General features: G+C 41.0%; 1 protein-coding gene across 7 annotated transcripts; it reads right to left on the reverse strand.

Moving 5' to 3' along the window:
• Window positions 1-1,228: 1,228 nt before the first annotated feature.
• LOC311100291 (NLR family CARD domain-containing protein 3-like) lies at window positions 1,229-26,109 on the reverse strand. 7 transcript variants are annotated; one of them, XM_084141149.1, is made up of 13 exons: window positions 25,969-26,109; window positions 25,697-25,831; window positions 24,085-24,297; window positions 23,814-23,917; window positions 23,602-23,628; window positions 23,196-23,450; window positions 7,325-7,394; window positions 6,955-7,162; window positions 4,961-6,773; window positions 4,580-4,753; window positions 4,281-4,454; window positions 3,901-3,947; window positions 1,229-2,193 (listed from the first exon to the last, which is right to left on the reverse strand). In XM_084141149.1, exons 4-13 carry the CDS (start codon window positions 23,894-23,896, stop codon window positions 1,652-1,654), a joined length of 3,393 nt encoding a protein of 1,130 aa, XP_083997275.1. In that variant the 5' UTR covers window positions 23,897-23,917; window positions 24,085-24,297; window positions 25,697-25,831; window positions 25,969-26,109; the 3' UTR covers window positions 1,229-1,651. The 7 variants fall into 7 exon arrangements, 6 of the variants coding, with proteins under 6 accessions (XP_083997275.1, XP_083997274.1, XP_083997276.1 ...); XR_014609821.1 differs by lacking the exon at window positions 24,085-24,297 and having other exon boundaries at window positions 4,281-4,404; XM_084141148.1 differs by lacking the exon at window positions 24,085-24,297.
• Between the last annotated feature and the right edge of the window lie 1,320 nt (window positions 26,110-27,429).

Genomic DNA, 27,429 nt, shown 5'->3' on the forward strand with positions numbered 1-27,429 from the left:
TATTTAAGACACACCCCTAGAGTCTATATAAGACACACCCCTAGAGCCTATTTAAGACACACCCCTAGTCTATATAAGACACACCCCTAGAGTATATAAGACACACCCCTAGAGTATATTTAAGACACACCCCTAGAGCCTATTTAAGACACACCCCTAGAGTCTATATAAGACACACCCCTAGAGCCTATTTAAGACACACCCCTAGAGCCTATTTAAGACACACCCCTAGAGCCTATTTAAGACACACCCCTAGAGTCTATATAAGACACACCCCTAGAGCCTATTTAAGACACACCCCTAGAGCCTATTTAAGACACACCCCTAGAGTCTATATAAGACACACCCCTAGAGCCTATTTAAGACACACCCCTAGAGCCTATTTAAGACACACCCCTAGAGTCTATATAAGACACACCCCTAGAGCCTATTTAAGACACACCCCTAGAGTCTATATAAGACACACCCCTAGAGCCTATTTAAGACACACCCCTAGAGCCTATTTAAGACACACCCCTAGAGCCTATTTAAGACACACCCCCTAGAGCCTATTTAAGACACACCCCTGGAGTGCACAGTTCTGCAGTAACAAACATTGATGGTTTTAACATTAAAAGGGGTTTTAAACCCTACCTTAGTTCGATGGAATGCGTGCCAGCTACTACGTCAGGTAATGTGCAGTTTCACTTTCCAGATGACTGTGTTTCTATGGGCGCATCATCAAGCATAAGCACTAGTGGAACAAAACATGTGGTCGGTCCTAGTGGAACAAAACATGTGGTCGGTCCTAGTGGAACAAAACATGTGGTCGGTCCTATACCCTGTGGGGTCTGAGTACATTTTGACAGTTACTTTTCTGAGTAAAAAAGGATTAACCTGGAACCAGAAAATGACTTGTTTGTTTATTAGATAGGAAACAAACCAAAACACGCTTTCATTTTCTTTGGCATATAAAATCAAAAAATAATTCAATGGAATGTAAATGTACTGTACATGTTCAATGGAAAAACGAATTCACTCGCAAACATCACTACATTACTCCCCAACCCCTCCTGCATCTCTCTTTCTCCCTGATTGAGTGAATGTGTTTTTCTTTTTTTAAGGAATCTTCCTTTGTGGTGTAGTTTTACATTGATACAACACATAACATTCATTGTATTTTAAATCCACAGCTAAATTAATTAATTGACTTTGCTGTGCAGGCAGGCAGGAATGAGCGAATCAGCAATCCAAGAATAAAACTCAGGTTTAATGTCAGAATCTTCACACACAAAATTGTTATTGTATCATCAAAGTTTGCACTACAAAACAAGGCTCTTTTAAATAACTTAAATATCTAGAACTCAAAATGTCAAATCCCAGGACAACAATTTTTACATACTCCTACAGTGCAACATATAACTGAACTCAAAATACTGATACAAAGTGATGACAGTTCGATACTTTAATAACTAATACAAATACTCCTGATAAGTGCACAACGGATACACGCAAACTACATCTAAGCTTTTAAAGTGCATTACAGTTCAATTAAACTTGTGACAGATGGAAACATTCAAAATGTTACTGGCCGGAGGCCAGAGCTCCCGCAAGATTCGGTTTGGGTTGTCAAACATACAATTAATTTGTCATTTAAATACTGGCTTTATTTTTATTCACATACCTGACACAGGGACAGAGAGGCGCCACAGTACCAGATCCTAAACGCCGGATAGAGGGGCTCAGTGAATGTGGAGTGGAATGTGTGCAGGTGGGTCATTGTGTCAGAGGAAACGCTGTAGAAGGACAGAGTGCCGGCCGGCCAGTCCAGATACACTCCTACTCTGTGGGAGCGGAAGGCGTGGTCAGGTACGGTTATGGGCTTCTTATTGTACCTGGCAGTGTAAATATCATTATTACAACTAAGAGTCCAGGACTTGTTATTGTATCCGAGCCCACAGTCATGACCCCTTCCTTCCCTTCCTATTCTGCTGTATGTTACACCAACATGGACCTCGTGCCCCGTCCACTCCACCTCCCAGTAACAGCGTCCAGTCAGACCCTCTCTACACAGCAGCTGATCCCAGTTCTCAAATCTATCTGGGTGGTCAGGATACGTCTGCTCCTCTTCCACCCGTGTCACCTTTCTGTTCTCCTCAGACAGAGAGAGGTTTTTGAATGCTGTGTTTGGATCCAGTGTCAATTCACAGGCATCTGACAGAAAAACAAAAAAAATTATCAATTCAATTTCACCTCAAATCTGGGAGAGCTATGTTAAAAGGTCAGAACAAGTAATTCTGAATCCCAGACTTTTGAGTGACTAAAACATCAGCCATAATATTTAAAAAGTACTTTTTCCCTGTCATGTCAAACTACCAGGAAGTCTGGAAAGACAGACTGAGTGGGCGGGGTTGCTCACCTTGACTGGCGGTTCTTTGTAAACGCCCGTGTCAAGCAACATGGACACAGTCAGATTATCTCAAGCCAATTTTTCCGAATACACAAATCAACTAAAAACTAAACATTACAGGGTGAGTTCTGGATACTAAGGGTGGGCCGGAGTATTCGGACAAATCAGAATCCGTAGTCAGCTAGTCATTGTTGTTCTGGCTATCAATCTAGTTAATAAAAGTCGACAGAAAATATCACTGAGGGCCATATCGCTGTTTTTTGTCGGTCTATGTCGAGCTGTAGCTAGGGCTGTCATGTCATTTTGTTGGTTATTGTCATGCAAAAAAGACTGCCGGTCTCACGGTAATTGACCGTCAATTGACATATCTCCAGGCCCCCCAGACACACAAGCCGCTGATGTCAATAAATCAATTGAATATACACCATCACAATAAGTCCATTATTTATTTTAGGCAGGTCTAAACACCAGACACAGATGAAGACCTAGCTAGCCAGCTAACACCAGACAGATGAAGACCTAGCTAGCCAGCTAACACCAGACACAGATGAAGACCTAGCTAGCCAGCTAACACCAGACACAGATGAAGACCTAGCTAGCCAGCTAACACCAGACACATATGAAGACCTAGCTAGCCAGCTAACACCAGACACATATGAAGACCTAGCTAGCCAGCTAACACCAGACACAGATGAAGACCTAGCTAGCCAGCTAACACCAGACACAGATGAAGACCTAGCTAGCCAGCTAACACCAGACACAGATGAAGACCTAGCTAGCCAGCTAACACCAGACACAGATGAAGACCTAGCTAGCCAGCTAACACCAGACACAGATGAAGACCTAGCTAGCCAGCTAACACCAGACACAGATGAAGACCTAGCTAGCCAGCTAACACCAGACACAGATGAAGACCTAGCTAGCCAGCTAACACCAGACACAGATGAAGACCTAGCTAGCCAGCTAACACCAGACACAGATGAAGACCTAGCTAGCCAGCTAACACCAGACACAGATGAAGACCTGTAAGTACTGTATCATTGCCATAGATGAATAGGGGAAACCTCTCATTATATTTGCTGACACCATACAGTCAAATTTTGGCCCTAGTAGACTAGATATTTAGGGTGTGTAAACCACGCCCCTCTGCGATGTTGGTTACCAGGCGGTACTTATTTAAATTAGGTAAGAGAATAAGACGTTACCATTGGTGTATTCAAATGAGAGGCTTTACGGTATGTCAAAAAAAAAACACCCTTAATAATCCCACCTTCTGAATCCAAGTGTTTGACACGGGGAAGGAACCAGTGACTTTATGATCAAACTTTATCAATGTAGAAGAAACAGTAATTGTTCATACTTTAGTCATCCCACTTTGATCTTGTTTTCATCCAAATATCATCCAATTGAATGAAGAACATGATTTTGACTGTTCAAGTAGGTTGAAGTAGGCATGAAGTCTTGTCATAAAGCAGTGTTCCAAACCACCTCCCATTACACCCATTACTTACATTTCTTAAGTGATGATTTTAACCAACACTCGAAATTATGATCCACACTGAGGAATCAGAAGAAGAAACACAATTTTTTGGATTTTAGAGAAGTGAAATCATAGGCCTTATTTTGACAACATTTTAAATAAACCAGACCTCATTTGATGCAAAACAATTTATATAAATAATTGTCTCCTTGTGGACATGGCGAAAAAACAAAGGTATTCAAGATACATTCTGCTGCAAGTGTAAATAATATAACGTTTTAATTTAATAATACAACTTAATAATATAAGGTTTTCTTTTTGAGCACAGAGAGGGTTGGCTGTTGCCTTATTATATCTAATGTCTAAAAAAAAAGTCAGTATATTTAGTTGTATAGGACTTCTAGTGTTTACCTGAGTTTCTCCAGTTTACATTGTGGATCTTCCACGACAGCAGAGAGCAGCTCCACTCCTGAGGCTCCTGGGTAATTGTGGGTGAGGTACAGCTCTCTCAGGTGTGAGGGGTTTGACCTCAGAGCTGAAGCCAGAGAAGCACAGCCTTCCTCTGTGACTAAACAGAATGACATCCTACAGAAAGGAAAATTTAATTCTCAAAATGACTTATTTGTGCTCACCCTTTCAAAGTATTACCTGCTATCTAAGACACTTTTTTTTTTACTCCAAGATCACTACACAAAGAGGAAAATACTGACCTCAGTGTCTCCAGTTTACAGTGTGGACTCCCCAGTCCAGCAGAGAGCAGCTCCACTCCTGAATCCTGCAGGTCGTTGTCACTCAGGTCCAGTTCTCTCAGCTTGGAGGAGTTTGAACTGAGAGCAGAGGCTAACGCTTCACAGCATCTCTCTGTGAGGTTACATCCATTCAGCCTAGATAATGGGAAAACAGTTCAACATTCTTCTTAAAAGGATATAAAACAAATCATAATCAGTAAATGTTCAATAATGGGATGTTTGTTGTTATTATCAATTATGGGTGTAACCTGAATATTGAAGTCAACTTTAGATTTTAGTATTTAAATTCCTTTATGGAAGCTGCATCTACTTCAAAATAGAATATTATTAATCTACACTTACATGGCTGTCCTGGAGGCTTTGACCACTGGCAGCAGCCTCAGAAGACATTCTTCTGATCTGGAGTATTTCTTCAGGTCAAACACATCCAGCTCCTCTTCGGAAGTCAGCAACACAAAGACCAGAGCTGACCACTGTGCAGGGGAGAGTTTGGCTTCTGAGAGACTTCCTGATCTCAGGTAGCTTTGGATCTCCTCCACAAGAGAATGGTCATTTAGCTCATTCAGACAGTGGAACAGATTGATGCACCTCTCTGGAGAAGGATTCTCCCTGATCTTCTCCTTGATGTACTTGACTGTTTCCTCATTGGTCTGTGAGCTGATTCTTGTCTGTGTCAGTAGGCCTCGTAGGAATGTCTGATTGGACTCCAGCGAGAGACCCAGAAGGAAGCGGAGAAACAGGTCCAGGTGTCCCGTCTCACTCTGTAAGGCCTTGTCCACTGCGCTCTTGTGGAGGATGGTTGTAGGTTTGTCTTCAGACATCTGAAGTTTTCTGTCGGTGGTTTCAGGTTCTGCCATTAGATTTAAACTGTCGTTGTGGAACGTGACAAACACGTACACAGCACCCAGAAACTCCTGGATAGTCAGATGAACAAAGCAGTACAGCTTCTCCTGGTACAGCCCACTCTCCTCTCTGAAGATCTGTGTGCACACTCCTGAGTACACGGAAGCTTCTGTGACATCAATGCCACACTCTCTCAGGTCTTCCTCGTAGAATATTAGATTCCCTTTTTCCAGCTGTCTGAAAGCCAGTTTTCCCAGTTTCCGGATGATCTCCTCATCTGTTTTCATCTGTGAATCTGACTCAACTTTCTCCGGTACCTTTGGATATTTTCGTTTTTTGTGCAGTGTGGTAAAGAACAGGAAGTGTTTGTACATTTGAGTCAGAGTCTTGGGCATCTCTCCACTCTGTGCGTCACCCAACAGTGTCTCTAGAACAGTGGCAGAGATCCAACAGAAGACTGGTATGTGGCACATGATGTAGAGGCTTCTTGATGTCTTTATGTGTGAGATGATTCTGCTGGCCATGTCCTCATCACTGAATCTCTTCCTAAAGAACTCCTCCTTCTGTTGGTCATTGAACCCTCGTATCTCTGTCACCTGGTCAACACACTCAGGAGGGATCTGATTGGCTGCTGCTGGTCGGGAGGTTATCCAGAGACGAGCAGAAGGAAGAAGATTCCCCTTGATGAGGTTTGTCATCAGCACATCCACTGACGTCGACTTTGTGACATCACAACAGCTCTCGTTGTTCTCGAATTCAAGAGGAAGTCGACACTCATCCAGACCATCAAACACAAACAGAACCTTGTACTTGTCAAAGTTGGAGATTCCTGATTCTTTGGTTTCCATGAAGAAGTGATGAAGAAGTTCCATCAGGCTGTATTTCTTCTCCTTCATCATATTCAGATCTCTAAAAGGAAGTGGAAATATCAATTGGATATCGTGATTTGCTTTTCCTTCAGCCCAGTCCAGAATTAACTTCTGCACAGAGATTGTTTTTCCAATGCCAGCGACACCCTTTGTCAGCACAGATCTGATTTCTTTGTCTTGTCCAGGTAAAAGTTCAAAGATGTCACTGCATTTTATTGGCGTCTCTTGTGTTGCTGGTCTCCTGGTTGCTGCCTCGATCTGTCTCACCTCATGTTCATTATTGACCTCCCCACTTCCACCCTCTGTGATGAAGAGCTCTGTGTAGATCTTATTGAGAAGGGTTGGATTTCCTTGCTTGGCTATTCCCTCAAACACATTCTTAAAGTTCCTCTTCAGATTGCATTTGAGTTTTTGTTGACATGCAACAAGGTTACCCAGAAGACCTGACAATGCAGATCATCCATGTTAACGTGTTACAACAAAGTCAAAGTTTCAATGGAGAATATATTATAACTTATTCTACTGTTTTTTTTCCTGTGGACATGTAAATTGCTTGTGAATGACAGGAAAATTGTAGAGGTCTTGGTATGTTACACCTTTGTAGACATGAATGGTCGGTCTTACTGTTCTCCAGTGTGTCAGCGAGCTCCTTCTGGTTCATTTTCCTCAGGACGTGCAGCGTGATCTTCAGAGCCCCCTCTCTGGCACTGCTCTCCTGCTTCTCATCTTCAGCATCCACCACTTTCTCATCTTCCCTCTGACCTTCATTCAGAATCCTCTTGAACTTCTTCAACTCACGTTTGACCAAAACAATGACACGACCTTGAAGCACCTGAAATGGACCAAAATAAAAAAATGGACAGCAAATACAGTATTTATATGAAGACAAAACACACAAAATACTGAGAATGAGTTCATCAAAAACTAAATGTACGCTGGTGTGTTAATTTATATGTATGTTTTTATTTTAAAAAACGGTGATTAGCCAGCCCACCCTAAATATGGAGTTCAGATCCGTTTGTTGATTCTGGGTAGACTCAACCTCTAGTTTCTCATATTGGACTCTGTGGACAAAATAAGAGGTTACTTAGGTTAATTAAGAGGTTAAGTCTTGTTTTCTTGTTATAGGGAGCCATCCATGGGCCAACCACTGATGGCCATTTAAATTATTGCCAGCTGATCTCTCGTTAAAAACATCAATACGCGCTAAAGTCACTCGCACAGCTGATCGTAAATTGCAACCGTCATCACCCTCCGGTGAGTATTATCAGCGTTGTGTTTAATCTTGCTTCTTGAGCAGACTAAGGGTGATTTATGTATTTGACGAGCATGCCGTACAACTGAAATCCTCGTTTACCACGTCAAATCTACTATAGAAATTAGTTTTCAACACACTTTTTACTAATGGAAGAAATCATGGTGTAGGATACGTTTTTATTTTACAATTTATGTAATTCATTAATGAGTTTACTTGTCCTAATAAAACATATTGGCTGTTGAGCAAGTAGAAGAGACCAGTGGCGTGTAATAATAATAATAATAATAATAATAATAATAATAATAATATGCCATTTAGCAGACGCTTTTATCCAAAGCGACTTACAGTCATGCGTGCATATGTTTTTTTATATGGTATATGGTGGTGTATTCATGGGAGCCTGGCTTCCCCAAATATTTCACCAAAATACAAATGATTAAATAATTTTTTTTATCTTTCGTCTCTCTGTGTTTTCATACTTTTCATACTTTTCTGTCTATTCTCAAGCGGCTGAATCTCACAGGAGAAATCATCAGAGCGAAGGGAAACAGCGCCCCCTCTGTCTCAGTATGTGTGTCCCATGTATCTGATTCTGTCTGGAACAAAAGAGTATGACGCGTTGCCGCCGTAGCATTTCATCGATTGGCCTCCCTTGATAAAAAATAAAAATAAAATAATTAGCCAATCAGCGTTGAGCTGAGCTCAACTGTGGGTTGTCCTGGCGCAGAAAAACGTTCCCCCCAAGGGAGGCCAGTTTGGATTTGGCTTCACACCAGTCAAATCATCATCCTAAGCAAAACGGCATCATTGTCAGAAAAACATGTCTGTTTCTGGTCTGCTTGTGTTGACGTCCTGCAGTAGCTATCTTGCTTAAATCGTCCCTTTCCTAAGATGGGGATTTGGACTTGCGGTTTTGACTTCATTCTCTGTACCTGATTATGACGGTGATTCTCATCTAACCATAAATGAATATGTTGTGCCACTGGCCTGAGACGATTGAAGTTCAATATGTAGCCTAGATGTAACTGTCGTAGAATGACAACATTATGTCAATCACATTACTTTTAAATTAGAATGTATTCCTATATTAGTACAGTCTTGTTCTTCTGAGAGGCGACATAGTAGGGTTTATATAGCTGTCACGTGTCTGTGTGGAACTGGGATGAGCCTCTGAGATTGAACTCTGACAGTCGATTTACGATGGCTTGGTGATAAGATAACATTCCATTCCATGATTAGTGTCTGTGTGCCTGTCTGTCGGTGCCAGGGAGACCCAATCTCCAGTTTATTTATCCCATATGGCAGATGAATACTGGACTCCATAATTCTGAGTAAAGGGCTTAGTGTCCTATGTTGCATTAGTATTTTTGTATAAACAAGCAGTAAATGAACTAGAGACAGATATTTGGCGGCATGTAAATCTTGATGTCTGTTGCATGAGAGCACAGTGGACCTTTTGTATAATTTCACGTATCTGTTTTTTCGTCACAAGGACTCAGGAAGACTATACAGAGTTGTAACCGAATGCTGTTTATTTGGGCTTTTAACTCGACACCATTGGGTGACCTTTAACGCTCCATTACTGCAGTAATTAATAAAGTTCAATTGTTTTGAGGAAATCTTAAAAGTCTCTCCTTCGATTAGAATAATTACCACGACATAACCTAGTAGGTTCACATTAACTAGCTTAGTGGTTCATTGTTGCCCATGCGAGGACGTCAGGCTAGCTAGCTAACTTAGTGGTTCATTCCGGTAATTTTGCCATTATTATGTGCCAAATGTTCAGACAACAAACCATTATAATTGGGTTATTTGCGGGATTTCTTTGTCATTTCAATAGAATTGGGTCTATGGTATTGACTAAAATTGGGGTTTCTGATTGTAATTCAACTATTGGTATGTTTTGCTTAGACGGATACCGCTGCCAGTGTTTGCTTTACGATGTAAACTGGACGATTTAGCAGCTTGTTTGGTTCAAATTGAAAGACTCACTTATTCAACAAGAATGGGGGACCGTACTAAGAATGGGGTCGTAATTTCAATCACTAAATTGAATAGTAATGCTACGGATATAAATTGAATATATGCTTGTCCAAAAACAACAAGTGTTTGTTTTATTGCCTGTAGCCTAATCAGAAGAGACAGTTACCTAAATCTGTAGGTGATTGATCACAAGTGTTAGACTAAACATGGGTATTCATTATTGAACAGCAATCTAGTATTGTGAAAGTTGTCAAGTTAGTTTTTTTTTTACCTATTAATTTAACCTATTAATTCTATGATTCGTAGTCTCCAGCTACGAATCATTCGTGGGTGATTTTTTAGTCTTTCTCAAACAACAGAACGTTGTTTGAGAAAGGTTATTTATTTATTTTTCCTTTGGAACGAATAGAAGAGTTTCCATGTTTTAGTCTGCGAGTGAAAGTGAGTAGTACTGAACTCAAACAGGCTGTAAGACACCAGTCTCAACGTCAACAGTGAAACAGACGCCTCACAGGTCCTCAACTGGCAGCTTCATTAAATAGTACCCGCAAAACACCAGTCTCAACGTCAACAATGAAGAGGCGACGCCGGGATGCTGACCTTCTAGGCAGAGTTGCAAAGAAAAAGTCCAGTGTCTGTGTTCTTTTCCCCATCTTAATCTTTTATTTTTATTGGCCAGTCTGAGATATGGCTTTTTCTTTGCAACTCTGCCTAGAAGGTCAGCATCCCGGCGTCGCCTCTTCACTGTTGACGTTGAGACTGGTGTTTTTTGTGGGTACTATTTAATGAAGCTGCCAGTTGAGGACCTGTGAGGCGTCTGTTTCTCAAACTAGACACTCCAATGTATTTGTCCTCTTGCTCGGTTGTGCACCGGGGCCTCCCACTCCTCTTTCTATTCTGGTTAGAGCCAGTTTGCGCTGTTCTGTGAAGGGAGTAGTACACAGCATTGTACGAGATCTTCAGTTTCTTGGCAATTTCTCGCATGGAATAGCCTTGATTTCTCCAAACAAGAATAGACTGTTTAGTTTCAGAAGAAAGTTATTTGTTTCTGCCCATTTTGAGCCTGTAATCTAACCCACAATTGCTGATGCTCCAGATACTCAACTAGTCTCAAGAAGGCCAGTTCTATTGCTTCTTTAATCAGCACAACAGTTTTCAGCTGTGCTAACATAATTGCAAAAGGGTTTTCTAATGAGCAATTAGCCTTTTAAAATGATAAACTTGGATTAGCAAACACAACGTGCCATTGGAACACAGGACTGATGGTTGCTGATAATGGGCCTCTGTACGCCTATGTAGATATTCCATAAAAAATCTGCAGTTTCCAGCTACAATAGCCATTTACAACATTAACAATGTCTACACTGTATTTCTGATCAATTTGATGTTATTTTAATGGACAAAAAAATTGCTTTTCTTTCGAAAACAAGGACATTTCTAGGTGACCCAAAACTTTTGAACGGTAGTGTATGTCGTTGGACATGGGTCCGGTAACGATACCGGGATAATTTTACATGGTTATTGAAAAGGGAGACCAGTCATATACGGGAGTGATTTGTTACTCGTAATCAAGGATACGTGAAACGATGGGGTAGTTTAAAACACACGATGTCTGATTAGAGGGAGTGCAGTGGAATGATCTTCATCATGTTTTGTTTGTAATTAAAACGTTTGGGTTTCTGATTCAGATGTAGTATAGTTAATATTGACGACATGTACACTTTCTCTTCCAGGAGAATGGGGGTTTCATTATCTCTCTTTGGAATTTTTCCCCGAGTCTGTGGTCTTGGGGAGAGCAGTTAGTGAAATTCGGTAGTTTTATAAGTGTACAAGTATCCAGATTAGTCCGTAGAAGGGGCTCCCAGATAAGTAAGGCCTGTTTATGTGTGTGTTTTTGACCTACGGTTTCCCACACACACACACCAGTGCGCGCACACACAACTACTGGGACTCTATATGTTGAGCCAGGGTGTGTTCATTCTATGTGTTCTGTTTCTATGTTGGGAGTTCTAGTTAGTTTATTTCTATGTTGGCCTGAGTGACTCCCAATCAGAGGCAACGAGTGTCAGCTGTGGCTGGTTGTCTCTGATTGGGAGCCATATTTAAACTGTCTGTTTTTCCCTTTGTGTTTGTGGGTTCTTGTTCCGTGTTGGTCTAAGTTACCTAGGACGTTACGAGTCGTTTGTTGTTTTTGTTTACTGTCCGTGTTTATCGCTAATGATAAATAAACATGTTCGTTCATCACGCTGCGCCTTGGTCTACTTCCTACGACGATCGTGACAGCCGAAGTATCTTAAAGGGGAACAACGTGGCATTTTCTGAAGTTTTTATTTTCGGAGTTATCTTAAACACGTGAAATCTTTTGATAAGAAATGTACTGAAGAAACTTACTGTAACCCTGGGATATGAAATGTGTGAAATGTTTGACTGTTTTTCAAATTCTTAGTCTAATACAGAAAGCAACACTTCTTTGAAGGGATTGAATGACCTCTGACCTCTGTCCTGACATTCTAGTGTGGTTTGATCGCCCTCACTGGAAAGCCAATAGACATTGGGTGATGATTTAAGGGTCATATGTGATACTGATTTGAGGGTCATTTGTAATACTGATAATTAGGATGAAGTTTATAGTTCATAGTCCTATTTGTGTTTCGGACCACGGGAAGAAGGAGAGGGCGATGCCTTTCATTAAGGGTAGGCTGTCTTAAGTCTATTTTCCAATGACTGTTTGGCGTTATTAAGGGTAGTGATTCTTATTCGATTTGTTTTTTAAACCAGTAGTAGTGTTGTTTTTTTCACATTACTCACATTGTGAGTTGTGTCAAAATGGGGGAATTACCAGTCCTTTTAAGTTTTTAGATTTAAGTTTACACACCTTGAGTGATAGGGGGAGTGTATCGAGTGATATAGGAAGGAGTGTATTGTTGTGTTGTTTGTTCTGTTTTGTTTCGATACAAATCTCACCAGATTGGGTCTGCTGGAAAATCAAGATGACTCCCTAAGGATTAGTGGTCTAACTTCCTGATCCTGTGACTCTGCGGTGAAGTTGACAGTGTGATAAGGGGAGTATAAGCCAATTTGAGAAAAAAAATTCAACAGAATGTGTTGTTATTTTCTTTGACATTTGTCTTAGAAATTGGTATTAAGAATATTGGTAAAAGTAATAATTTGTCATACAGTCTATGCTTGTCTATTTCTTGAATCAGAAATGAACTGAACTAAACTGTTGTTCTGATCTGTCCTCTCTCTCTCTCTCTCTCTCTCTCTCTCTCTCTCTCTCTCTCTCTCTCTCTCTCTCTCGAGGTTATGGTGAAGGTGACTAGAAATGGTGTCTTGATGCATGGCAGGGATAATTCAGCAGAGAACGGTGTGGACCTCAAAAAGAAATGGCGTTCAATACCGTCCTGTCCTGCACCACTTCTACCGAGAGACCAGCAACCTGTACACAGCATCCAATCGAAGCTATCAACTGCTTTTTCTCTATCAGGAGTATGTAATGTAACGTTGCTGGTATACTGGTTGGCAATGGACGAGACATAATAGGCATTGTGGTGAGACATTAGTCTGTCTGGGAAAAATCAAATTATTCCTGAGCCGTCCACTTTGAAGCTATCTTTTTATTTTTATTTTTTTATTTTATTATACATTTAGTAGACGCTCTTATCCAGAGCGACTTACAGGAGCAATTAGGGTTAAGTGCCTTGCTTAAGGGCACATCGACAGATTTTTCACCTAGTCGGCTCGGGGATTAGAACCAGCGACCTTTCGGTTACTGGCACAACGCTCTTACCCACTAAGCTACCTGCCGCTATCTGAAGAACACAATGAAGAGACGCCAGAAGATTGAGTGCCGGGGGAAGAAAGGGGTTGGTCAACTGTGCCCATAATTGATTTTGGATTGTAATTTGTGGTATCAGGTTGATTGAGGAGGTCAACACACTGCTACATTTATAGTAATTTAGACTAAGAATGCATTGTGATACTGATCTGAAATTATAATCGTGATGAGGGAGTTTATACTAGAATTATGGATAATTATACTGTATGTTAATATAAATGTGCATTCTGCCAGTGTCGATGTGTTGAAGGTTTTAACTTTGAGTGATAGGACCAATGTGAATCACTAAGAATTAATTAATTTGGTTTTGATTATGATTTGGAAACTGACTGATTGATTTGAGTAAGTTGTTAGTATGTTAATAACTATATGAGTGAAGCAATTAATGTATTAGGGATTGATTGTTTTGACTGTTGTTATGCTAATTGTGACATGGGTAGAGAAGTTGTGTGAACTAAAGATGTTGACACTATTCTCAGCATGCCCTGGTGAATGGAGAGGGTGATCTCTGATCCTGAGAGTGAAACTGATCCTAATCTATTTGACCTACAGTTGAAGTCGGAAGTTTACATACACTTAGGTTGGAGCCATTAAAACTCGTTTTTCAACCACTCCACAAATGTCTTGTTAACAAACTATAGTTTTGGCAAGTCGGTTAGGACATCTACTTTGTGCATGACACAAGTAATTTTTCCAACAATTGTTTACAGACAGATTATTTCACTTATAATTCACTGTATCACAATTCCAGTGGGTCAGAAGTTTACATACACTAAGTTGACTGTGCCTTTAAACTGCTTGGAAAATTCCAGAAAAGGATGTCATGGCTTTAGAAGCTTCTGATAGGCTAATTGACATAATTTGAGTCAATTGGAGGTGTACCTGTGGATGTATTTTAAGGCCTACCTTCAAACTCAGTGCCTCTTTGCTTGACATCATCGGAAAATCAAAAGAAATCAGCCAAAAAAAATTGTAGACCTCCACAAGTCTGGTTCATCCTTGGGGGCAATTTCCAAACGCCTGAAGGTACCACGTTCATCTGTACAAACAATAGTACGCAAGTATAAACACCATGGGACCATGCAGCCGTCATACCGCTCAGGAAGGAGACGCGTTCTGTCTCCTAGAGATGAACGTACTTTGGTGGGAAAAGTGCAAATCAATCCCAGAACAACAGCAAAGGACCTTGTGAAGATGCTGGAGGAAACAGGTACAAAAGTATCTCTATCTACAGTAAAACGAGTCCTATATCGACATAACCTGAAAGGCCGCTCAGCAAGGAAGAAGCCATTGCTCCAAAACTGCCATAAAAAAGCCAGACTACAGTTTGCAACTGCACATGGGGACAAAGATCGTACTTTTTGGAGAAATGTCCTCTGGTCTGATTAAACAAAAATAGAACTGTTTGGCAAAAATGACCATCGTTATGTTTGGAGGAAAAGGGGGTGGCTTGCAAGCTGAAGAACACCATCCCAACCGTGAAGGACGGGGGTGGCAGCATCATGCTGTGGGGGTGCTTTGCTGCAGGAGGGACTGGTGCACTTCACAAAATAGATGGCATCATGAGGAAGGAAAATTATGTGGATATATTGAAGCAACATCTCAAGACATCAGTCAGGAAGTTAAAGCTTGGTCGCAAATGGGTCTTCCAAATGGACAATGACCCCAAGCATACTTCCAAAGTTGTGGCAAAATGGCTTAAGGACAACAAAGTCTAGGTATTGGAGTGGCCATCACAAAGCCCTGACCTCAATCCTATAGAACATTTGTGGGCAGAACTGAAAAAGTGTGTGCGAGAAAGGAGGCCTACAAACCTGACTCAGTTACACCAGCTCTGTCAGGAGGAATGGGCCAAAATTCACCCAACTTATTGTGGGAAGTTTGTGGAAGGCTACCCGAAACGTTTGACCCAAGTTAAACAATTTAAAGGCAATGCTACCAAATACTAATTGAGTGTATGTAAACTTCTGACCCACTGGGAATGTGATGAAATAAATAAAAGCAGAAATAAATAATTCTCTCTACTATTATTCTGACATTTCACATTCTTAAAATAAAGTGGTGATCCTAACTGACCTAAGACAGGGAATTTTTACTAGGATTAAATGTCAGGAATTGTGAAAAACTGAGTTTAAATGTATTTGGCTAAGGTGTATGTAAACTTCAGACTTCAACTGTGTATCCATTACCAAATTAAATTTTTGATTATAGTGTTAATACTGGGTCATGTTCATTAGGCACCAAACGGAATACATTTTACTTAAACTGGGAATCACTACCTTGATTTGTCCAACAAGATATGCTAATTTTAGTTTCTACAGATGGTGTTATGGAAATAGTTATTGACCAATGGGAGGGTGCTCAGTATCAACATAATGATTTTGCTTCGTACTGATAAAATGTACTCCGACTTAGATTGCTGAGAATTTCTTAACGATATTTTAATGTGTATATCATTTACAATTAAGGATATTTTATGTTGAGGTAAACAATTCAATGACCCAACGGATGGTAATATATTAGTTTTTTCCGATATGTTTGAGTTAGACGTTTTTTTGATGTTTTATTTTTATTAATGTTTTTTTTCAAGTTGTAATTATCTTTTAAGTTGAGACTAAGTCTCAAAATGGGGGAATGTCGTAGAATTACAACATTATGTCAATCACATTACTTTTAAATTAGAATGTATTCCTATATTAGTACAGTCTTGTTCTTCTGAGAGGCGACATAGTAGGGTTTATATACAGTGGGGGAAAAAAGTATTTAGTCAGCCACCAATTGTGCAAGTTCTCCCACTTAAAAAGATGAGAGAGGCCTGTAATTTTCATCATAGGTACACGTCAACTATGACAGACAAAATGAGAAAAAAAAATCCAGTAAATCACATTCTAGGATTTTTAATGAATTTATTTGCAAATTATGGTGGAAAATAAGTATTTGGTCACCTACAAACAAGCAAGATTTCTGGCTCTCACAGACCTGTAACTTCTTCTTTAAGAGGCTCCTCTGTCCTCCACTCGTTACCTGTATTAATGGCACCTGTTTGAACTTGTTATCAGTATAAAAGACACCTGTCCACAACCTCAAAGAGTCACACTCCAAACTCCACTATGGCCAAGACCAAAGAGCTGTCAAAGGACACCAGAAACAAAATTGTAGACCTGCACCAGGCTGGGAAGACTGAATCTGCAATAGGTAAGCAGCTTGGTTTGAAGAAATCAACTGTGGGAGCAATTATTAGGAAATGGAAGACATACAAGACCACTGATAATCTCCCTCGATCTGGGGCTCCACGCAAGATCTCACCCCGTGGGGTCAAAATGATCACAAGAACAGTGAGCAAAAATCCCAGAACCACACGGGGGGACCTAGTGAATGACCTGCAGAGAGCTGGGACCAAAGTAACAAAGCCTACCATCAGTAACATACTACGCCGCCAGGGACTCAAATCCTGCAGTGCCAGACGTGTCCCCCTGCTTAAGCCAGTACATGTCCAGGCCCATCTGAAGTTTGCTAGAGTGCATTTGGATGATCCAGAAGAGGATTGGGAGAATGTCATATGGTCAGATGAAACCAAAATAGAACTTTTTGGTAAAAACTCAACTCGTCGTGTTTGGAGGACAAAGAATGCTGAGTTGCATCCAAAGAACACCATACCTACTGTGAAGCATGGGGGTGGAAACATCATGCTTTGGGGCTGTTTTTCTGCAAAGGGACCAGGACGACTGATCCGTGTAAAGGAAAGAATGAATGGGGCCATGTATCGTGAGATTTTGAGTGAAAACCTCCTTCCATCAGCAAGGGCATTGAAGATGAAACGTGGCTGGGTCTTTCAGCATGACAATGATCCCAAATACACCGCCTGGGCAAAGAAGGAGTGGCTTCGTAAGAAGCATTTCAAGGTCCTGGAGTGGCCTAGCCAGTCTCCAGATCTCAACCCCATAGAAAATCTTTGGAGGGAGTTGAAAGTCCGTGTTGCCCAGCGACAGCCCCAAAACATCACTGCTCTAGAGGAGATCTGCATGGAGGAATGGGCCAAAATACCAGCAACAGTGTGTGAAAACCTTGTGAAGACTTACAGAAAACGTTTGACCTGTGTCATTGCCAACAAAGGGTATACAACAAAGTATTGAGAAACTTTTGTTATTGACCAAATACTTATTTTCCACCATAATTTGCAAATAAATTCATTAAAAATCCTACAATGTGATTTTCTGGATTTTTTTCCCTCATTTTGTCTGTCATAGTTGACGTGTACCTATGATGAAAATTACAGGCCTCTCTCATCTTTTTAAGTGGGAGAACTTGCACAATTGGTGGCTGACTAAATACTTTTTTTCCCCACTGTAGCTGTCACGTGTCTGTGTGGAACTGGGATGAGCCTCTGAGATTGAACTCTAACAGTCGATTTACGATGGCTTGGTGATAAGATAACATTCCATTCCATGATTAGTGTCTGTGTGCCGGTCTGTCGGTGCCAGGGAGACCCAATCTCCAGTTGATTTATCCCATATGGCAGATGAATACTGGACTCCATAATTCTGAGAAAAGGGCTTAGTGTCCTATGTTGCATTAGTATTTTTGTATAAACAAGCAGTAAATGAACTAGAGACAGATATTTGGCTCCATGTAAATCTTGATGTCTGTTGCATGAGAGCACAGTGGACCTTTTGTATAATTTCACGTATCTGTTTTTTCGTCACAAGGACTCAGGAAGACTATACAGAGTTGTAACCGAATGCTGTTTATTTGGGCTTTTAACTCGACACCATTGGGTGACCTTTAACGCTCCATTACTGCAGTAATTAATAAAGTTCAATTGTTTTGAGGAAATCTAAAAGTCTCTCCTTCGATTAGAATAATTACCACGACATAACCTAGTAGGTTCACATTAACTAGCTTAGTGGTTCATTGTTGCCCATGCGAGGACGTCAGGCTAGCTAGCTAACTTAGTGGTTCATTCCGGTAATTGTGCCATTATTATGTGCCAAATGTTCAGACAACAAATGTATTTATTTTTGTGGGATTTCTTGGTCATTTGTGTCCGGCACGAAGCTCGCGTTAGCAAACTTGCAACGTTGTATAAAATATTCTTGGCCCTCAGAGTTTCCCAGTGAGCTCGGGACAGACACAGCTGTAGGCTATTTGCGCAAGGGATAAGAAATAATCAGGTATTTTATGACGTTTCCACTGGATCAGAGCATTACATTTTTCCCTTTCATGCCAAGTGGTTATCGAAAGGGAGAGCGCTGGAAATATGTTTCAATTACGTTGAGGAACTATTGTCATTCTCAATAGATTCTAAAAAAAAAAACAGACTTTGTTTACTTGCTGTTTGAGGTGAAGAAAAAATGACTTTGAGAAGCTCCACAGCTCATTAGTGGTGATGAGTTAAGGCCTACATTTGCGTGGGTAGGTAACCTAGGCCTACTTCTACATGCATAATCAGGTGCGCGTCCTTACTCAACATTGACAGAAGCACTCCACACAAAATACAATTAATAAATGGACAAAACTCGTAAAACGGAATGAAATAAATCAAAACTTGTTTCTCACAAGTGTAGCATAGGTTGTAAGCTTTGAAAACAACGTGTCCACTCCGACAACGAGAAACGGTAAACGTAATAATAATATATTGAATGCATTAACAGAAAATGACCTTAACCAAACAAACATTGTAGATTAGAAATGATGCGAATTAAAGGAAATGTAGGCTACTACTGGTGATATATGTAATGGGGAATTGATGGACCCCAACAATCAAAAGGGCAAACAATTCACACAATGAAGTTATAAAACAACGTAGGCGCACGAGAGCGTATTCTGGAGAGAGCCTTGTGCATTTTAGCCATTACTCCTCTTCTTGGACTGTGGCATCCCCGCGGCCTCCTCGGTGGATTAGTAACACTGAGTCAGGCGTGCAATAGACAGGTGTCTTGTGTGCCATGAAATAAATTTGCGGCTAAATAATCTCGGCCGACCAAGAACCTATCAACCAAACAATCATCCAACAACCAAATGACTAAATGGGGTCAGGCCTAATTTAGACAACTATTTAAAAAAGCTTGATGTTTCAGCCTTCCTCAATGGCCTTTATGACAATGAAGAGTTAACACACAAATAAGGTGCCTTCAGAAAGTATTTATACCCCTTGACTTATTCCACATTCTGTTGTGTTACAGCCTGGATTCAACATTTATTAAATTTATATTTTTTCTCACCCATCTACACACAATACCCCATAATGACAAAGTGAAAACATGTTTTTAGAAATGTTTGCAAATGTATTGAAAATGAAATACAGAAATCTCTAATTTACCTAAGTATTCACACCCCTGAGTCAATACATGTTACAATCACCTTTGGCAGTGATTACAGCTGTGAGTCTTTCTGGGTAAGTCTCTAAGAGTTTTCCACACCTGGATTGTACAATATTTGCCCATTATTATTTTCAAAATTCTTCAAGCTCTGTCAAATTGGTTGTTGATCAGTGCTAGACAACCAGTTTAAAGTCTTGCCATAGATTTTCAAGCAGATTTAAGTCAAAACTGTAATTTGTCCACTCAGGAACATTCACTGTCTTCTTGGTAAGCAACCCCAGTGTATATTTGGCCTTGAGTTTTAGGTTATTGTCCTGCTGAAAGGTGAATTCATTTCTCGGTGTCTGGTGGAAAGCAGACTGAACCAGGTTTTCCTCAAGGATTTTGCCTGTGCTTAGCTACATTCAGTACATTTTTTATCCTGAAAAACTCCCCAGTCCTTAACGATTACAAGCATATCCATAACATGTTGCAGCTACCACTATGCTTGAAAATAATGGAGAGTGGTACTTAGTAATGTGTTGTATAGGATTTGCCCCAAACATAACACTTTGTATTCAGGACAAAAAGTTAGTTGTTTTGCCACATTTTTTGCAGTATTACTTTAGTGCCTTGTTGCAAACAAAATGCGTGTTTTGGAATATTTCACTCTGTCAATTAGGTTAGTATTGTGGAGTAACTACAATGTTGTTGATCCATCCTAGTGGTTAAGAGCGTTGTGCCAGTAACCGAAAGGTCGCTGGTTCTAATCTCCGAGCCGACTAGGTGAAAAATCTGTCGATATGCCCTTGAGCAAGGCACTTAACCCTAATTGCTCCTGTAAGTCGCTCTGGATAAGAGCGTCTGCTAAATGATTAATTAATAATAATTAATAATAATCCTCAGTTTCAGCCATTAAACTCTAACTGTTTTAAAGTAACCATTGGCCTCATGGTGAAATCCCTGAGTGGTTTCCTTCCTCTCCGGCAACTGAGTTTGGAATCTTTGTAGTGATTGGGTGTATTGATACACCATCCAACTTGTGATTAATAACTTCAACATGCTCAAAGAGATTTTCAATTTTTTTACCCATCTACCAATAGGGGCCCTTCTTTGAGAGGCATTGGAAAACCTCCCTGGTCTTTGTGGTTGAATTTTTGTTTGAAATTCTCTGCTCGACTGAGGGACCTTACAAAGATCTGTATGTGTGGGGTACATGTTAAATACTATTATTGCACACAGATGCAATAATATGCAACTTATGTGACTTGTTAAGCACATTTTTACTCCTGAACTTATTTAGGCTTGTCATAACAAAGGGGTTGAATACTTATTGACTCAAAACATTACAGCTTTTCATTTTTAATTAATCTGTACAGATTTCAAAAAACATAATTACACTTTGACATTATGGGGTATTGTGTGTAGGTCAGCGACCAAAAATCTTAATTTTAATCAATTTTAAAATTCAGTCTAACACAACAAAATGTGGAAAAAGTCAACTGGTGTGAATACTTTTCTGAAGGCACCGAAAAGCACGGCCAGTCACACACAGCAAAAGAATAAAGCATCTCATTCACTCTGACTTAATAAGGCACCAGGCCCCAATCATGACAACAGAAATCATGATTGGATCTTTTTTTATCTTCAACGTTAACCCTTTCCTTTCCAACAAACTGAAGACATTAAATCTGAATATCATTCAAAATAATAAAATAATCAGAATACCATTGAAATGTAATTGAAAAGATTTACATTAAATAGAAATTAAAAACTAAGTGTATATTTTAAAAATACTACAATTATTTGATCAATTTTTAGGCCTTCTCTTACGGTTCCCCACTGATATAGTCAAGTTATCGTCGTGTATTTATTCCTTGTGTTATCATTTTTCAGTTTTTCTCTCTGCATTGTTTGGAAGGGCCCATAAGGAAGCATTTCACCGTTAGTCTACACCTGTTGTTTACAAAGCATGTGACAAATAAGATTTGATTGATTGATTGATAGATTTATTGATTGATTATAGGCAGCATGCATGTTTAGCTTGAAAAAGCCAATACAAAATATCAAAACATTCTGCCCACTCCTCTGTAGAAATGTGATCAGATTTGCCATTGCTGATCTTTATAGAAACTGCCACGGTGTAATTCCAATAGTTCCTAATCATACAGCAAATAAAGGGTCTTATTGTCACCGCCAAGTTGATAAATATCCATATTTTTTTAATGTACGTATTCTTTTCAGAAATAGCGCACGCAGATATTTAGTGTGAAATTTACGCAACAGTTATAAATGAGGCCCTTGGAGTTTACTAAACAGCCCTTGGATTGGAACCGGTGCTATGGAGTTGACTAAACAGCCCTTGGATTGGAACCGGTGCTATGGAGTTGACTAAACAGCCCTTGGATTGGAACCGGTGCTATGGAGTTTACTAAACAGCCCTTGGATTGGAACCGGTGCTATGGAGTTGACTAAACAGCCCTTGGATTGGAACCGGTGCTATGGAGTTGACTAAACAGCCCTTGGATTGGAACCGGTGCTATGGAGTTGACTAAACAGCCCTTGGATTGGAACCGGTGCTATGGAGTTTACTAAACAGCCCTTGGATTGGAACCGGTGCTATGGAGTTTACTAAACAGCCCTTGGATTGGAACCGGTGCTATGGAGTTGACTAAACAGCCCTTGGATTGGAACCGGTGCTATGGAGTTGACTAAACAGCCCTTGGATTGGAACCGGTGCTATGGAGTTGACTAAACAGCCCTTGGATTGGAACCGGTGCTATGGAGTTTACTAAACAGCCCTTGGATTGGAACCGGTGCTATGGAGTTGACTAAACAGCCCTTGGATTGGAACCGGTGCTATGGTCAGATTACATAAAAATAGAGCTCTTTGGCCATCCACACCAGTGGTGGGTTTGGCCTCAAAAGAAGTATGTGATAAAACATCTCATAAAACATTTTAGAAAAAGGTTCAGGGCCATTATCCTCGCAACGGGAGGGTGCCGGAGTATTCAAAACCGTGGTGCCAATAACTTTGACCCCTATATTTTTTAGAGAAAAAATATTACTTGTTAAAGAAAATCTCTTTCTCTGAACAATTGTATTAGTATAAAATAATATAATTTTCCAATGTTTTTTTTGTATACAATGCAGCTCAGTATTTGTATAATCTATTTTATACACTCTTTATCAAGGTTGCCAATCATTTCTGTCATGACTCTTGTTGGAGCAGGGGGCTGCTACACTGGGCGCCCCTGGAAGCAGTTGTAAAGTGCCTTGCTCAAGGACACAATGGCAGGCAATGTGGCATCTAGGATTTGATACCAGCAACCCTCCAGTTTCCAGCTCACTTCCCGCCAGATTTTTACCGTCACACCCAGGATTCAAACTGGCAATCGTCCAGTTGCTGGCTCGCCTCTCTAACCGTTAGGCCACCTGCCAACCCCGCTAACATTGTTGCCGCCCTGGAAACATTTATACAGCTTACTTTGGTTCTGTTATTACAGGTGCATCCATAGACCAGTCACTCTTCATGGACAGACACCTGGGGACAGGGGAGACTGGTCTCTCTGGCCGGAACAAGAGAGGATCATCCATAGACCAGTCACTCTTCATGGACAGACAGCTGGGGACAGGGGAGACTGGTCTCTCTGGCCGGAACAAGAGAGGATCATCCATAGACCAGTCACTCTTCATGGACACACAGCTGGGGACAGGGGAGACTGGTCTCTCCTGATGGGCCCTGTAAGATAAACACATACCAGAACACTCAGGCCAACAGGGGTGTAGAATACCGAGTCTGTGCTTCTATAGCTGAACTATCAATGGAGGAACTAGTTCAGTGGGAAAGTCTAAGGAGGAGTATCAATTAACCAGTCAATTCATGTTCTGACCTGTGTTCAGTAGAAATGTCTTGGTCTCTGAAGTTGTAAGGTGGATCCATAGACATGGCACAACAGAGACTTTAATTTAATGATTATAATATGAATATAAACAAGTTATTAAAGAATAGCGTCATTCAATAAAGTTAGACACATTAACAATGTAACTTGTTGCAGCGAGGCATTTTGGGAAAGTAGCATTTTAAAGTCTCTTTTGCACTCACCTTTCAGCTTCGCTTACAGCGCCATTGTCCTCAAAGATACACCTTTTTGCGTCAGCGCCCTCATTCACCCCTGAGAGACTCATTTTAGAGGCAGTGCTGTTTTACTGTGGAAAAGTAAAAGTACAGATTCCAAAACAGAAATAACATCTATTTAAAGTCAGATATCTGAACGTCACCTCTAGCACAATGCTGTTTTCTTCTTTTTTTTAAACTTAATATTGAAGTAAAATAAGTTTTGTTGTAAGTGTAAGGTCATAAATACTTGATTAACCTTAAACACACCATCCACAACCTGGTTTCCAAACCAGGGAGGAAGTTCCTCAAAAGGAAAGTGTCACCAGGGAGGAAGTTCCTCAAAAGGAAAGTGTCACCAGGGAGGAAGTTCCTCAAAAGGAAAGTGTCACTTTGATATCTCTCAAGCCATATCAGAGAAAGTTGAAGGTAACGGGAATGTGACTGGAGTGGTGGAAGCTAGGCACAACACCTAAACCGGTTACAAACACTTCGGATTATTTACAACAACAAATATTAAAGAATTATTATTATTCACACAAACAAAGTGAATTCACATCAGTTGTTTAAAAATCTATTTAAATATGTGTAAAATTTGCCTCAGTGCCTGTAAATATAATGATATTTCTGTGGCTACACTGTTAACATGTATAAATATACTATACTGCACCTACTGTCTACCTTCATCCTGAAATTCACCTAAAAGCTGACAGACTATATTTGCCCGGATAAAAATAAAGTCTAGAGAGGGTCATGAAGAATAAACTAGGAAACACATATCCACAGAACGATTGGGAGCTGTAGAATAGTGAACTGGTCCATATCTGTGATTTACTGAAATGGCACAGCACAGGCTCAAATACATCATCATAATAATAATTTTGTCATGTAATAATGTATATATCCAATGGAGGGCAATATATAATGCTTTTCAACCCTTCTAATCCTTTACAAATATTCTTTCAAACAGAGGGTTCATGATTTTATATCAAGGATTATTTGTCTTATACTGTTCAAATGTATTATGAAGTTACGAGTAATTATTCAATTCAAATGTCACATTTTGAGGCACTAGTTCCATGAATTTCACTGTAGTGTCAGCCCTCTCTGCCGACACGGTCACAACACTCACAGGTCCCAGACACTTCGTTTGGTACAGCTTGTGTCCATATAAGACAAACACACGCACATTTATTGATAACGTTTTTTTGTATTTGACCTTTTAATAGGTCTGGGAGGCTGATGTCCTAGAAAAGAAATAATAATAATAATAATAATAATAATAATAATAATAATAATAATAATAATATGCCATTTAGCAGACGCTTTTATCCAAAGCGACTTACAGTCATGCGTGCATACATTTTTGTGTATGGGTGGTACCGGGGATCGAACCCACTACCTTGGCGTTACAAGCGCTGTGCTCTACCAGCTGAGCTACAGAGGACCACATACATATTTTTGGATTCTCCCCGGGAACAGATGAGTTAAACGGTATCTTCCAGTTCACTCTACCTCACACGGAACTCCGTGTATAGCGGTTGACATGACAACACCCTCTCTGAGCCAATAAATACTTAGCATGGACTGTTATCACACTGTCATGTAATACTGTATATATCCACTGGAGGGCAATATCGCGATCATCGTACAGTAGTATAAACGCACAGCATTTGAATCACAGCAACCAGTCATACTTGTAGTTTTTGTTTTATTCGAGAGGTTTAAACAGCCTCTAGCCTGCCGATTCATTTTTTTTGTCAGCTCAAGAGTTTTTAAAGGTAAAGTGTTACATTCAATAGATTTGTCATAACAGTTGTTCCAACGGATATCACAATAGTTGAGCGGTAAGTACATATTTTGGTACAAACCTGTGTCGTGAAGCCTACACCCTCATTGAATGTGATTGGGCAACTATTTACATCACATGACAGGTGATCTTCTAAGGCCACAAGTCAACCTTATCCATGAAAACGTTTGACTTTGATGAGCACAAGTTGGTTCTGCTGTAAATGAAACTGAAAAAATGTTAATTGTCGTCCGTTGTTCAACCTGAGTGTATATTTCAATAACCAGGTTATTATTGAAAAAATATATCATAATAATAAAATATTACTTGTTAAATTATTATTGAATGACTTACCTGACTAAATACAACGTAGATTGCTGAAAAGGGACAAGACGGAATCAGTTTCCTACTAACTTGCACAATAAGAGAACAGAGCATACTTCCTGAGCGCCGTCTAACCAGTACAAGCAGTTGTGTTGTGACTTACAGTCATGTGGTGTCATGCCCATTGAACTGGGGAAGGGGGAGGGGCAGGGGGAGGGGCAGGGGGAGGGGCAGGGGGAGCCAAGAGCTGTCAATCATTAGCATGTTCGGTCACAGACAGGGATTCTGAACACTCCAGCACAGAGATCCTATTCAATTATTTACAATGTGTAATTCTATGCCTTTCAGTTTAATAAAAACCCTGCAGTGTTACTATGGTAGAATTAGAGTAATTATATTCATTATATTTCTATGGTTACTATTATGACTGAGGCATCAGATAAAAACTCAGTGGAGTCAGAATCCTGAAAAAGCTTGTTTTATTTACAGCAGCAGATACTGTACACGACTACAGCACTTATCATGACAGACAGGATATAGAATTAACCTTTACAGAGGGACCACACACACACACACACACACACACACACACACACACACGGAAATGGCACAAGATAACGGAGGAATAGGGGCAGGACCTGGTTGGGGCAGCATGGGGGCAGGACCTGGTTGGGGCAGCATGGGGACAGGCCCTGTTTGGGGCAGCATGGGGACAGGCCCTGTTTGGGGCAGCATGGGGGCAGGACCTGGTTGGGGCAGCATGGGGACAGGCCCTGTTTGGGGCAGCATGGGGACAGGCCCTGGTTGGGGCAGCATGGGGACAGGCCCTGTTTGGGGCAGCATGGGGACAGGTCCTGGTTGGGGCAGCATGGGGACAGGTCCTGGTTGGGGCAGCATGGGGACAGGCCCTGGTTGGGGCAGCATGGGGACAGGCCCTGGTTGGGGCAGCATGGGGACAGGTCCTGGTTGGGGCAGCATGGGGACAGGTCCTGGTTGGGGCAGCATGGGGACAGGTCCTGGTTGGGGCAGCATGGGGACAGGCCCTGTTTGGGGCAGCATGGGGACAGGCCCTGGTTGGGGCAGCATGGGGACAGGCCCTGGTTGGGGCAGCATGGGGACAGGCTCTGGTTGGGGCAGCATGGGGACAGGTCCTGGTTGGGGCAGCATGGGGACAGGTCCTGGTTGGGGCAGCATGGGGACAGGCCCTGTTTGGGGCAGCATGGGGACAGGCCCTGTTTGGGGCAGCATGGGGACAGGTCCTGGTTGGGGCAGCATGGGGACAGGTCCTGGTTGGGGCAGCATGGGGACAGGTCCTGTTTGGGGCAGCATGGGGACAGGCCCTGGTTGGGGCAGCATGGGGACAGGTCCTGTTTGGGGCAGCATGGGGACAGGTCCTGTTTGGGGCAGCATGGGGACAGGCCCTGTTTGGGGCAGCATGGGGACAGGCCCTGTTTGGGGCAGCATGGGGACAGGCCCTGGTTGGGGCAGCAT

Source organism: Coregonus lavaretus (assembly GCF_964263955.1).
Source record: "Coregonus lavaretus genome assembly, chromosome: 24".
Taxonomy (NCBI): Eukaryota; Metazoa; Chordata; class Actinopteri; order Salmoniformes; family Salmonidae; genus Coregonus; species Coregonus lavaretus.